Raw genomic sequence first — 14389 nt, 5'->3', positions numbered from 1 at the left:
CGCTGTATTTGGATTCTTAGCGCTGATAGCGCTTTATTTACACTTTTGGGCTTGAGGGCGCGTGGTCTTGCCCTTTAGCGCTGTGGAGTGCTTTATCTTGCCCCAGCGCTTAGTAGCGCTTTGTTTTTCCTGTTTATTGGAGGCCGGTGCCCACCCGGCATTGCCCGTGTGCTCACCGCCGCGGCCTGGGGTCCTGAAAGTGACCAGGAGCCGAGGAGAGGAAAACGAAGGGGCCGCGACCGGATTGGCCGAGACCCGAGGAGAGCCGTGCTCTGATTGGTCCGTTGAAGGGGGCCTGGTCCAGGAGCCGCGCTGTGGTTGGCTGGCTCCTGGAAGCTGGATGACATTGTGTGAAGACACCCGGGAGATGGCGGCTGTTCGCGGGGCTCCTCTCGGCTGAGGGAGCCCCGAGGAGACGAGGCGGCGAGGAAGAAACGGGGCGGCCGGTCAACAGGGCTCCCGTGTGCCGAGGGAGCCCTGCAGCGAGAGAAGAGACTGCCGCCGGGAGCCTTGCTGGCTCCACCCTGAGTCCCGGTCCCGAGACGGGGGACCGGGCCAAGCGAGGAGAGTCTGCGAGGAGCAGGAGCTCCTCGGATGCCGCCGAGCCAGCCACCGCCGCACAGAAGCCCCGGTGAGTGCAGCTCGGTGGGAGGCGGTTGGGGGGGTGTGTCGGAGCACGCTTTCGGTGCTCGCCCCCGTGGCCTGGGCCTCCTTCTCACTTCCCGCTGCCCCGTTGAGCAGGGGGGCAGCGGCCGCGCGTGGGGCATTTTGTTCTGAGTCCCCCGAGAGGGACTCCCTGCCCCCAGTAGTGCGAGCGAGTTTATAGTCAGTAGGAAGCCCCGAGGGCTTCAAGGGCGGCCCCGGTTGGCAGCGGGTCACCCCAACGTGACGCAGAGCCTGTGTGGCTCCAACATGAGGGGGCATTGCCTGCAGAGCCTGTGTGGCTCCCGCATGTGGGGCATGTGATGCCCAGAGCCCGTGTGGCTCCAACGTTGGGCACGTGTACTGCCAGAGCCTGTGTGGCTCCAACGACCCCTTAACTGTGTTAAGAGCCTGCTAGGTTCAGGGGGGGGTATTTTGTTGAGGAGCTAGAGGGCTCCAGAGAGGGGACTTGATGCAGAGCCTGTGTGGCTCCCCCCGCTGTGGCGCAATTCACCAGAGGGGCTATTGAAGGCCCTGCCACAGTTTGTCAGGATTCTCCAGCTGCCCAGCAATTAGTGGGCAGCTGCACCGTTTAGGCGCAAGATGGAGAGTGAGTCCCTGAGAGGGATAGAGATGGCACAGAGGTGCCCGGCCAGTCACAGCTGCGCAGCACTTAGTGCCAGCTGCAGCGTTTAGGCCCTTGTGAGTGTTCCCAGGTGCCCAGCAAGTAGTGGGCACCTGCATCGTTTAGGCCCCTGACATTGAGACTCAGGGCGTTCTAGCCCCAACAAGGTCAGTTGGCCTAGGGACTGCCACGGGTGGTGGCTTATGTGAGGTTTTGCGCAATTGTATGGTTATTGCACCTCTGAATGTATTTCCTTGCATCATGTGTTATTCCGGCACCTCTGAATGTTTTTAGACATCATGTGACTTTTGCGCTACTGTAGTATTCTGGTACCTCTGAATGTATTTGTATTGCATCATGTGCTTTATTCTTAACACCGCTGAATGTGTAGGTTTATACATTTGGTGTTTCTCTTTACTACTCCTCTGAATGTATATTTATGCATCATGGGTAATGTGTTCTTTCTTAGACCCCTAAATGCTGTGTGATACTTAGGTGGTTTTCCTTTACCTCTCCTCTGAATGTGTTCCATACATCATGGGTAATGTGTTCTTGCTTAGACCCCTAAATGCTGTGTGGTACTTAGGTGGTTGTTCTTTTTAGTACAGGTGGTCCTAGTGAGGTCCTGGTCCCCTGCGTGACAGTCTCCTAAGGGTTTAGGGTTGCGTAGGAGGTACTTACCTGTTCCCAGTAGTTACTGGATGTGATCTATAACTGTTACTTTGTGTTACAGTGATTGTATATACTTTTATTCTAATTTCTGACAAGTATTTCTATATCTGCAAAGTGTTGATTCTGACAGTGGCCCATGTGGCCCTGTCTTGTAAATAATCCCTTGTGAATATTACCATGCCAGTTGGCACCATGTACATGTGTGATTTCTATCTGATGTGATTTTTACAATACAAAAGTTATTTTAATATAACCTTGTGTGGAGTTCCTTTTGTGGTGTGCCTAGTATGTTGTTGCTGTTGTGCGCTGGCGCAAATGCTTTACACATCGCCTCCGAGTTTAGCCTAGACTGCTCGTGCCAAGCTACCTAGAGGGTGAGCAGGGGTTATCTTGGCGTGTGACTTCCTTGCCCTGACTAGAATGGTGGTTTCTGCCTGGCTTTGGCGTCAGCCTTAGCCTGCCAGAAATAGCCAGTTTTAACATTGTTGGTCAGCGGTGGGATTTGGACTTGTGTTTGCGCAGTGCCACAGCGACAGCTGGCTACATTACAAAAACTCTGCGTTTTTCAGATAGTCACATGTTTGGGATTATTGTTTTTGATTTTGTTTTTCCTCAAGAGTGTCCTTTTCAGATGGTGTTCCTGCGCTTTATGTTTAGTGGCAGATGAGAGAAAATGACAGGGCGGGACGCCAGTAGAGAGGGGAGGTTCCCATAGATTAGGAATCCCTTGCTGGGTCCAGTGTCCAATTCCTGTTCCTGTCCCTGTGTGGGTAGATGGAAGAGAGGGAGGGTGGAGGAGAAATTGCTTGCTCAGGAGGGTGGTTATTCCCTGAGTGTAGTGTGTGTGTCTGGATCCCCCAGTATGGTATGATCCAGTGGTGGCAGCTAAAATAGGTCCAGTGCGTGAATTCCCATTCCCAGTTCCCAGAGTATGGTGCCTGGTGATCTGTAAGAGGGTGATAGGTTGAGAGTCAGAGGCAGTGAGGAACTGTCTCACCAGTCTGGAGGGGGAGTGTGTGGATGAGTGGTGTCTTGAACTAGAGGAGTTGGTGTGAGTTTTTTTTTAAGGAGCTTGCACGTGAGGTGTACCTCTGGTGGTGTGCAGGAGGTCCTGCAGAGGCATTGGACAAGAAGGTGGATGTCTGGCGGTGTGCTGGATGTCTTGCAGATACATTAGGGAGTGATTCTAAAAGTAGTGGCTTGTGTATCTGATGATCCTGTGTAGGTGAAGAGGTTCATGTGTAGCCCAGCTAGGTCCCATTAGGATGGTAGGGGTGTAGGGGCCCACATCCTGTCTCAGTGGAGGCGGAGTGAGGGTGGGACGGTGTGTCCCACGTTGGCCCGAAACCCTGTCTTTGGGCCTGGAGGGTTCCTTAAGGGAGCGCCAGGTCAGGGGCCTAGGCTGTACTTACAAGTCATTTGAAGAGGATCTTCCTGTGTCTAGAGGACGGGGAGTGTCTGTAATCAGAACTCCGGGGGTCCTGGTGTTGGGCAGTACCGCTCCTAAGTGGAGGGTGCAGAAGTCCTGGTTCACGGGGCATTTGACCGTATAGAGTGCTTGACCATTTTTGGGGCCTCTGGAGTTTGTTCCCCGAGGAGGGGGGAGGCCAGGTTCAGGTTCAGCCTGACCTGGAGGGAAGGGCATCTGTAATCAGTGTCCTGACCGGTTGTCGGCTTCCAGGGGTACCGCTCCAAGGTGGGAGGGTGCAGAACTCTGGAGGGGGGTGCAGAGGGACGGTGTCCTTACTTCTGACCCCGGTGGGAGGAAAGTGTCTTGCTGATACGCCGCTGGCGTGTGCTCTGTCTAGCCTGGAACATACTGAGAATCGCCCTGTGATAGGGAGTACTGGAGGACAGTGTGTCGCTGATACGCCGCTGGCGTGTGCTCTGTCTAGCCTGAGACATACTGGGCCTGTAATCATGGAACTGGAAGGGGGTGCAGAGGGACGGTGTCCTTACCTCTGACCCCGGTGCAACCTGAGGGTTTAGAACCTAGGTTGGAAGATTAGGAAACTTCCAGTTCAAGAGGAATGTCTACTAAGGTGGATCAGCGGAAGAGACTGAGGGGGCTGCCCTTGCTGTGTGTCCTGGGGCCCACTTGCAGTTTGTTGTTTCCACTAAGGTAGAGGAAAGGGGATTTTGCTCTGTGCTGTGTCCCCCCCACCTGCTGGAAAAGGGACTGTGCTGTGTGCTTTGTACCTCAGAAGTGAAATAGTTTCCAGACCAGTGATGGAGTGAGGTCCTGATCTGGTAGGAGAGTTGTGTTCTGGTGAGTGCTTCCCTGTGAGGGTTATTCCTTCACCCTGACTAGAAGCAAGGGTCCCTACTTGGTCTAAGGTACTTATCTCTGCCAACTAGAGACCCCCAGTTCTAACATTGGTGGAGTAGAGGTAGGATGGGGCATTCTTGCAGTGACCTCCGGTCAACCTGAGGGTGTGGTCCCAAGGTTGTTGGATCAGTGGTAGTTGTAGCTACCCTGAGAGAGAGAGAGTGGAGATTGGCTATTGTGTGCCAGGGGCTATTGCCCCCACTCTGTGGATTGGTTAGGACCTGTGATATTTGGATGGCCTAGGGCCTGGTCCTGGCTGTGGATGACTAGTGTGTACCAGTGGGGTATCCTAGTTGTGCCAGAGAGCTTTTGTTGAGGGAAATCTATGTGGGTTCAGAGTGGCGAAAAACTGGAAGGTGTCCCTGCCGTGCAGGCCCGTGTCCGTGTTTTGTCACCCAAAGCAGTGAAGCCCATCAGTGAAGTGATTGGTCTACACTGCGTTTTGGCTGGAAGGGGGTTGTGTTGGACCCGGTCCTTTGGGCAGGTTCACCCCGAGACTTTTTTTTGCTTTTTCCTAGCCTGTTTCTGGAACCTGGGTTGGTGATTTTAGGCCTCTGCGCACTTTTTCACTGTGGTACAGTGTAAAGTGCGTGTGCTCTCTGTGTATGTGTGGTGAGTGACCTGCCTTCCCATAGGAATGAATGGGGAATATGTATGCCCATGGTAGTTCCTGATGTGTGGGGAGTGCAGGGTCGAGTTTGATATGTATGAACTCGTGAGAATGAATGCTGCGTAATGGTGTATGCAGCATGGTTGTGTCTAGTCTAGAAGCGCCACGTTTAGAAGTTGGCATATTTGTATAGTGAGTCTGCTGGCACGTGATTGGCTGGTGAGCCTGGCCCAGGAGTGCTTTGGCCTGCTTGTGGATTGACTGTCTGGTCTGAGGGTGACTGGCGCTGCAGAGCCCCCGGAGGGAGGGGGTCGGAGTCAGCCCGTAGATGAAAGGGCACATCTGCTGCCAGGGAAGCGGGAGGAGATAGCGTCTGATGGTGCCGGGCTGTGTCTGCCTGACCACCATGCTTGCTCCCCCTCCTGATGGACCACTGTCACCTCTGACCTGAGGCTGACAGGAGAGGGAAACCAGAAACACCCAGGGCTCAGTGCCCGCTTACACAAAGACTTCAAAGGACTTCAAAGACTTTTCTGTGTATAAGAAGGGGCTGTGTCCCCTTCCAAAATGTTCTTGTTTTCTGACTTGAATCTGCCAGGGGCGTGCTGCTGCTTGGGCTCAGGGGAATCCCTGAGTCCTGCCCAGCCCCTGGACTCCTGATGGACTTTCCTGGACTCCTGGGGGACCCCTCTGCCCTGCCTGGGCTGATGGGGGGACTTGGCTTTGCCCCCTGGGAAGCTCTGGGACCTTGGCAGCATGGAGAAGCTGCCTTTTTCTGTGGAGAGCGCTGGAGTTGTATTTCTAGCGCCTGGAGGCGCTGTGCTTCCCCCCTGAGCACCTGGGAGCGCTCTGCCTGCTGTTCTAGTGCTAGGAGCGCTGTGGATTGTGCTCTAGCGCTACAGAGCGCTTTATTTTTGTTCTAGCGCTGTATTTGGATTCTTAGCACTGATAGCGCTTTATTTATACTTTTGGGCTTGAGGGCGCGTGGTCTTGCCCTTTAGCGCTGTGGAGCGCTTTATCTTGCCCCAGCGCTTAGTAGCGCTTTGTTTTTCCTGGTTATTGGAGGCCGGTGCCCACCCGGCATTGCCCGTGTGCTCACCGCCACGGCCTGGGGTCCTGAAAGTGACCAGGAGCCGAGGAGAGGAAAACGAAGGGGCCGCGACCGGATTGGCCGAGACCCGAGGAGAGCCATGCTCTGATTGGTCCGTTGAAGGGGGCCTGGTCCAGGAGCAGCGCTGTGGTTGGCTGGCTCCTGGAAGCTGGATGACGTCGTGTGAAGACACCCGGGAGATGGCGGCTGTTCGCGGGGCTCCTCTCGGCTGAGGGAGCCCCGAGGAGACGAGGCGGCGAGGAAGAAACGGGGCGGCCGGTCAACAGGGCTCCCGTGTGCCGAGGGAGCCCTGCAGCGAGAGAAGAGACTGCCGCCGGGAGCCTTGCTGGCTCCAACCTGAGTCCCGGTCCCGAGACGGGGGACCGGGCCAAGCGAGGAGAGTCTGCGAGGAGCAGGAGCTCCTCGGATGCCGCCGAGCCCGCCCCCGCCGCACAGAAGCCCCGGTGAGTGCAGCTCGGTGGGAGGCGGTTGGGGGGTGTGTCGGAGCACGCTTTCGGTGCTCGCCCCCGTGGCCTGGGCCTCCTTCTCCCTGCCCCGTTGAGCAGGGGGGCAGCGGCCGCGCGTGGGGCATTTTGTTCTGAGTCCCCCGAGAGGGACTCCCTGCCCCCAGTAGTGTGAGCGAGTTTATAGTCAGTAGGAAGCCCCGAGGGCTTCAAGGGCGGCCCGGTTGGCAGCGGGTCGCCCCAACGTGACGCAGAGCCTGTGTGGCTCCAACATGAGGGGGCATTGCCTGCAGAGCCTGTGTGGCTCCCGCATGTGGGGCATGTGATGCCCAGAGCCCGTGTGGCTCCAACGTTGGGCACGTGTACTGACAGAGCCTGTGTGGCTCCAACGACCCCTTAACTGTGTTAAGAGCCTGCTAGGTTCAGGGGGGGTATTTTGTTGAGGAGCTAGATGGCTCCAGAGAGGGGACTGGATGCCGAGCCTGTCAGCCTTAGCCTACCAGCAATAGCCAGTTCTAACACCCTGGCATGGCCTTGAATGAGATGGAGAGTGGCGACTGTAATCCTAAACAGTGGAATTATGTTGCCTGCAATACTGTAGCTGCAAAGTGGAGTACTCCCTTTACAAATACCGTGAGGCTTTTTTGTTAGCAAAGATCTCCTGATTAGTCTTCCTGACCACTGACATTTCATGGATAGTAGGGGCAATTGGTGAAACTGCAGTTTTTATTGTGAGAGGTGAGGACGTTTCTAGCTGAGGCCTGCAATTTTGTTTGTCTGTAATTGCACCTTCAGTTAGGCTGATGCCAGCCAGGTGCAGAAACCTCACACTTTTTTGAGCCTCTGTTGTGGGTGCATCAGATTGGGGACAGCCCCAGTGCATCACTCTGCTCAAATACTGTGTAAAGAGTAGCCTGGAGAAATCACTTGAAAGAAGAACAACACCAAATCGGTTCTACAGTTTGATATAGTTGACCCACTTCCTCAGTCAAGAATTTGTGTATGAAAGTGTGACTCAAACCTTTCCCCTTTGCAAGTCATTTAAGACCAGAGAATGGCGTGCTCAGCAGAGTACCCAAATGGCAGCAGTGCAAAAAAGCTGGTATCCTAAAGGTAAGGGGACATCACCTGAAGTCTGCACTTTCTCCTGGGGAGCTGTGAATCTACACTGAAGCATCTAGAAGCCTGCTTAACTAGGGAAGAAGACTGAAATAGCCATTATCCTCATAGGCCAAGCTATTGGCTTCAACTGAAAGATAGTCATGTGCCTGGGTCAGGGCTGCACCTCCCTGTAGTCCGATTGGGAACGCAACCTGCTGTGACCACAATTCACCTAGCTCAGACTGTAGCTATACTCGATCTAGGTGTGACCACCTAAACGCAACCCTTAAAGACCACTGTGGTCAGGTCTGCACCTGGGTAGGTGCTGGAAAGGCTTCACAAGCTGAGGCTGGACATGTGTAATGATGGATGTGGCTTACACCATGCTTTCCCTGCAGCCCAATGTAGTTACTGCTTGCTGCAGACCTTGCAGGACGACTGCCAAATAATCTGGAGTCAAACAAGGACTCAAATGTGCTACATATTACTGAGGGGTTAAGGCCGAGTGTGAATTTTATTGCGGGCCTTAAAGCTATATTTGCACTCAATTTCCGCTGTCTCCTGATTCCTAAAGAGGGGCACCCAAAGCTGGGGGTGGCGGGGGGAACCTGGGAGGGATTAGCAGAGGGATCAGGATGTGTAGATGATATACAACTTTTTCTTTTTTAAACATATTTTCCTTATCCTTGTATGCATTTAATATAATGTTGTTCAAATATGAACCATGAAACACTACCTGTTCGGAATATGTAGGGCCCTATTAGGGCTCAAATGAAGGACAATGATAAAAAAATATTATTTCACTGTTATTTCCTTACAAAGGCCTGTTATAGAGTTGGGAGGTAAGGTCAAATCCTCTTATTTGAGGATGAAAATAGCATTACCTCAGCCATGCTATTCCTCTGGTAGCAGTTATAGCCCTCGAGGATCTCCACTAGTGTGGATATACCATTTTGTGACAAGTCACGGGATTGATCATTACCACCCAAATCTAAATTGATCAATCAGTCTTAATGCATGATTATATAACGTTCATATTATGATGAGAGCAATGACTCATTTTTGTTTAATTAAAATGAGGAAGAGCAGTAGCAATTCTTTTATTGACACTGATGTTTTTTGATGGAGGAGCTGTATCTCAGAAGAGTTGTGGCTTGTCTAAAAATATAAATTTTATGAAAAAATTATAGGGATTTTGATTCATTTATCCTAATGTAAAGGTTGAAATTTGGACAGTGTTATCATTTGTTTTTCACTTAGCCACCATGCGGATCCAGTTTTGCAAGACTTTTTTTGGGATGTTGGTTTGTTATAAGATAGGCATGACATCCTCAAAACCTCATAAAATGACTAACATTTTAAATTATATACGATTTTTACCTAAAGATGTATGCACAAAACGTACATAAGTTACAATTTACAATAATCTCATTCTAAATTTGAGGGTAAATGCTCATCTTGTTCTATTGAATCCAGAACCGCAGTGTTCAGGTTTGGTTTGTAAAGCCAATTAGAGATTCTTTTTATTAAGCTTGAGCTTTGCGGGGTTGTGTAGAGAACACTGTACTGTCTAGGAGGTATTAAAATGAATTGGTAAACAACATTAATATGGTTAAATGGAGGATATTTGATATTACTGAAAAAGTAACACTTTCCAAAGGTACGTGATGATTGATGTGTCTCCGATAATATACAGAAAACATTCATTAAAAAACATTTCAAATTACACTTAGAATTAGGTTAATAGTAAATCATATTTATGGTATTGTTTCCAAGAATGGCTGAATTGCTATTTTCTTTCCATGCTAACTTTGAAATCTTGCTCCGGGTGAACTGTGGTGATAAAAGTCTTTGCCATGATCTCAATAAAGGCTCATGGTGCATCCATTTAATCTTGAAAAGCATTTGGAGGAGGCGCCGGCTGAGTGAATTGAAACACAAGTATTATAAACATCTGTTTTATTTTTTCAGCTAAGTAAATATACAATACATAGATAAACATGGCTTATTATCTGCCTATACTGATAGAATGTTACCTATGCACAAAGTTGAATATATTGCACTTTAAAAATGTAATATGCACTGATAGCATTTTACCATAGGAAATAGGCTTTTTAGAAATATCGCCCTTTGGAACATAGAAAGACAAATAGGTAATTCTCTGTTTCCAAAGGAGTATATTTGTAATATCATAATCAATAAATACATGACCATTCTCAAACTTTGTAGTTCTGATTTGTTCGTAGGACCTTCTTTAGCCCAAGAGTAGCTTGTTCAGTGAAAATATAGTGAAAACAAAATACCTGAAATATTCAATATATGGTATCAAATTAAACATCTTTGTGGACTGCGCCAAGTTAGCACTATAACATAAATTTTTAATTTCAGATTGAACAGCTACAATCAGTTTTTACAATAATCTTTCTTTGTACAAATGTTCTATATATTTCAAAAGAAAATAGATGAGATACATGTAAATTGAATCAATTTATGTTTCCCACATCTGGGAAATATCTGTGTTCATAGTTTTTCTGTGAATTACTTATTAGCAGCTTAACTTTCAGTAAAATATCATTCCAGCATTAAAAACATCAGTTCCTCTCCTGTACCTCCAAATAAATGTTTTTAAAAAAGAATTACTAATGTAGGAAACACGTTTCAGTGTACACGTTTTGCATTTGTCACCTTCTTGAAAATAACTGAATACCATGGATTATGTTCTAATTTATAGCTGATCTTTAAGGGATTGTTATTCATCTCTGACAATTATACATTCATCTTTAATTGCTTTTCTATGTGTCCAACTGTCATAAGGCTGTTTGGTAATATATATGTATATCTACATATGTTTCAGGAAAGCGATTCATTTTAAAGGCTTTCTTCTGACTGAAATCTCAACCACTGAACTTGAAAAATTCATATTTTAAGCTAAAATCATGCCTATATCCGCTGTGGGCAAATATAACTCATGCTTAATTGTACATATTGTGTCCCAGAAAAAGTAATATAAGGAAGCTGTCTAGTATATGCTATATTATGCACAGTTCAGGATGTTTTGACTATATATTTAAAGTGCTCATCAAGTTAAATAAACAAAAGTGCTGGAGTATAATAACGTTTCTCTTTTGCCTATGGCTAACTGAAAGGATTTATCAAAGGAATGACAGGATTGTTTTAAAAGACAGTTTTCTTTGTTTACAGTAAGTGGCAATCTGCAGTCATAGTAATAGTCCCCAACCATCTTGGTCTGTGAGTTATGGGATTTGTAGTGTATAATTCTTTTAAGAATTGTGATGCAAAACGATGTAAAGAAAGCAGATTAACATTTAAGGACTAATGATGGTCAGTCTACTGTTACCCCCCTTTTGTATCAGTGAATATCACTCTAATTTAGATTTGCCTATTTTATCATTCCATGAGTCGGAGTTCAACAGGACTCAGGTAAGCTTTTAATATGTTGATCATATTTTGATATGGTTTTATCAAATTTTTATGTGCAGCTCACATCTTCATTTTTCACAAGATCCTTTTGGAGGGCATGAGGTACTTCTGAAACTTGGCAGACATTCGAGTACAATTTCAGTTTCATATTGAACTTTCACCAAATGATATGGTAACTGTTTAAATTGCAGGAACAGACTATGACCATGATGAAGGAATGTTCAGGTCTGGAGTCTACAGAATGGAAACCTCAAGTCAGAATCCAATTGGCTTGGCCATTTTTAAATAACACTGACTCTACCCCGTGGATGAAAGGGGGTGGGAAGCAGGTATCTGAACTGGCTTTTTCTAGGACTAACAATGACAACCTCAAAGGGAAAAGGTCAAAATCTTTGGACTGTGGTGATTTACGTATTTGTTTGTGTTACTCAGGAGTATAACACTAAATAACACTTCAGATTCAATGTCTGGAAGTCTTTTGCTAAGTTTTGAATTCTTTTCGGTAGGTCTTAAACAAGGGAGTCTTGCTTTGTGACACTGCATAGGAAAATGATTTCTGAAAAAATACAAATGTAAAGCACATTGCACCTTCACTGTACCTTAAAATAACCATTTAAACTTAGATTTACTTACCACTTACATTCATAATTTTTAAACTGGCTAATACAATATCACAACTGGTATTTTAAACAAGCAAACATTCATATTTTTCAAGGATACCCTGGCAAATCAATTGATAAAGCATTGTCTGAGATTTAAATTCACATATAGCTCAAAAGAAAACAATGACTGTATAAAAAGTAAAAAAAGAAACTGTGCAAAATTAACAAATAATGGACAACCAAAATATAAATAAGAAATGAATGTTCTATAGGAGTAACTATAGCTTTCCACTTCACACTTCTTGCTACAGAAAACCAATATGTTTAAGGCATTCATTTCCCTTTCGCCCTTCCCCTTAAGTCCCCTTGCATTAAAATTACACATATATATTTATATATATATTTATAAATTGTATAAGTGTTATGAAACAGTATCCAGCAAACATTATACACGACGTATTCCTGATAGACCCACCCCTGTACGCGTCTCATTCTGAACCACCTGACAGTGGTGTATGATTGGCTTCAGAACCATGCTCAGTTCCACAGGTTGGATGTGACATCGGAGACTGGCTGTGGCTTCGCAGTAGAAGCTTGGCAGAATACAGAGGGCGAGTTCTTCAGCTGGATTCCAAGAAAGAAAGCTAGAGGTCAGAAATATCGATGGGCTCTTTCTCTCCTGCACTTTAGATGTGTAGCACCTTCTACTGGAATAGCTAATGCCTCAAGAGGATGGTGAGATGCACCCATTTAGTTTGGTATTCCTATTCCTAATTGTCACATGATTTTTTATAAAAATATAAATAACCAAAAACGTTAAGCCGGGTTCCATCTCAGCAGGTGTATTCCGTTGTCCTCTGAGAATGTACTGGATAAGTAGCGCCTCTTGAAGCCCTATCCATTGTTGCTTGTTGTAATGTTTGATACTAAATACAAAAGGTTGTAGTCATTGCAGTGAGCTCAACTAGCTCTGAGAAAATCAAAAGACTCCCACTGCACTTTTGGCACAAAGGACACAATAGCAAGGGCATATTCAGTGGAAGGAATATGACAAAAATGACGAAGGAACTGATAAACTTTATAGATATGTTTTTGTTTTTAAAAAAAGGAGTTTTTTTCAGTGCTGCACTTTCAAAGCCTAGTTTGAGCTTCCGGGATATAGATTTCAATGCTGTCTGCACGCTCTGAGGCTGAATTTTGTCGGAAAGAGGCTGCTCTCTTGACAGCCATTAGCCGTCTCCTTGCCTCCTGGCGCTGTCGGTCAGGTAAGTCTAATGACTTCTCTCTTGTGATGGGGAACTTTCCCCTTGGAGGCTTCTTTGGTATCGGAGGAGGAATCTTCTTGTCATCCTAGCAAAATATATGAAAAGAGAAACATATTAGTCTCAGAATCACCACAAAAATACATAATGCCCTTTTTGATGATTATTTGCAAACATCACTTTAGTGCCCAGATTCTGAAAGGTGTCACGGAATGCAGCGCAGCAGCCAAAAAGGCTGTGCTGTGTTGCATGACAGGGAGAGCGCAGGAGAGTGCCATATTCACAGAGATATGGCTCTCACTTCCCCTGTCCCTAGAGCCAGTGCTGATTTCAGCTGCCGTGCGCCAGGCACACACCTTGCGCCATAGTGCTAGAGTGTGTGCCTGAGTCTACCGTAGGTTTTGTACAGAAAGGTTCCCCTTCCTGCACAAAATACTAAGGCTAGACACACCTTAAAGCTTTTCCTACTTTGTATGTATGGCTACACAGTGTAGTACGGATGCAAACTTGGAGAAATGAAAACATTTCTCCTGTTAACACCTGCTTTCCAGTGGCATTAGTTTTTGGCACTAAGGGGCCGATTAGGATCGCGGTTTTCCCGCATCCTCCGGGCCAGCGGAAGCCACCGCCGGCCCGGAGGATGCAGGAAAACCGCTGGGGAGGCACAAAAGACCCACCGCCAAATTAGGATGGGGGTGGGTCTCAAAATCGGTCCGCAGGTTTTCCGCCGCGGTCGCCTTCCGACCGCGGCGGAAAAGCTCTAACATGGCTGGCGGTGTCTATCAGACACCGCCAGCCATATTAGGATGGGGGTGAACAGATGCCTTTCTGCGGCGGATTCTCCGCCGTGGAAAGGCATACGGTGATTTCTTTGGGGGCCCGTTGCGGGCCCCCAGGGTGAGTGGGGGGTGCACATGGGGGCTGCATTTGCGCGCACGAAGCGGCAGGCACCGCGCGGTGCCTGCCGCTTTGTACATGCAAATGCACTGTTGTCATTTTTTACATTGCGGCGGGTGCTGCTTCAAGCAGCACCCGCAGCAATGTAAAAAATACAGGATGTGACCGCCAGGGTGGCGGTCACATCCTAATTGCCATGGAGGGACCGCCGCTGCCCATGCGGATGGTCCCTCATACTCAGTAGTGGCGGACGGACGCAAGTCCGTCCGCCATCATAATCGACCCCTTAATCCTGTCTACTTAAGTTAGTATATAGGGTTTGCATGGGAGCACCCATATACCACCCATGTAACTCCCCCTAGATGCAAGGTAATGCAAAGCAGCATTTTGCACAGCTTTGCGCTACTTTCCCATACAAACCAATACTAAATCCGATCAGCGTTGGTTTGTTAATCCCGAAGAGGTTTAGCGTCAATGTTAGCTTAAAAAAGTTACACTAAACCAACGATAAACCGTTGTGAATCTTGGACTATATGTGCCATAGAACAGAACTTTTCAGAGCAGTGCACATGTGCCCATCTGCATGAGTACACTCATTAATGCACATTGGCATTGTCTTCAGTACTGTCATACCTTTGGCAGATAAAAGAGCAT

General features: G+C 47.6%; 1 protein-coding gene across 1 annotated transcript in view; it reads right to left on the bottom strand.

Annotated features, from left to right (window-relative positions):
• Positions 1–9477: 9477 nt before the first annotated feature.
• Positions 9478–14389, bottom strand: part of DLGAP2 (DLG associated protein 2) — a 1782978-nt gene continuing 1778066 nt past the window's right edge. The window contains exon 12 of the mRNA XM_078647907.1: positions 9478–12926. Within this exon, the coding sequence (XP_078504033.1) occupies positions 12708–12926 (219 nt within the window). The 3' untranslated portion in view covers positions 9478–12707. The remainder of the gene's footprint in view (positions 12927–14389) is intronic.

The sequence above is a fragment of the Lissotriton helveticus genome, chromosome 6 (assembly GCF_964261635.1).
Source record: "Lissotriton helveticus chromosome 6, aLisHel1.1, whole genome shotgun sequence".
Lineage (NCBI taxonomy): Eukaryota > Metazoa > Chordata > Amphibia > Caudata > Salamandridae > Lissotriton > Lissotriton helveticus.
The sequence above is the reverse complement of the archived record's forward strand: the minus strand, read 5'-3'. Positions and strand labels throughout refer to the sequence as shown.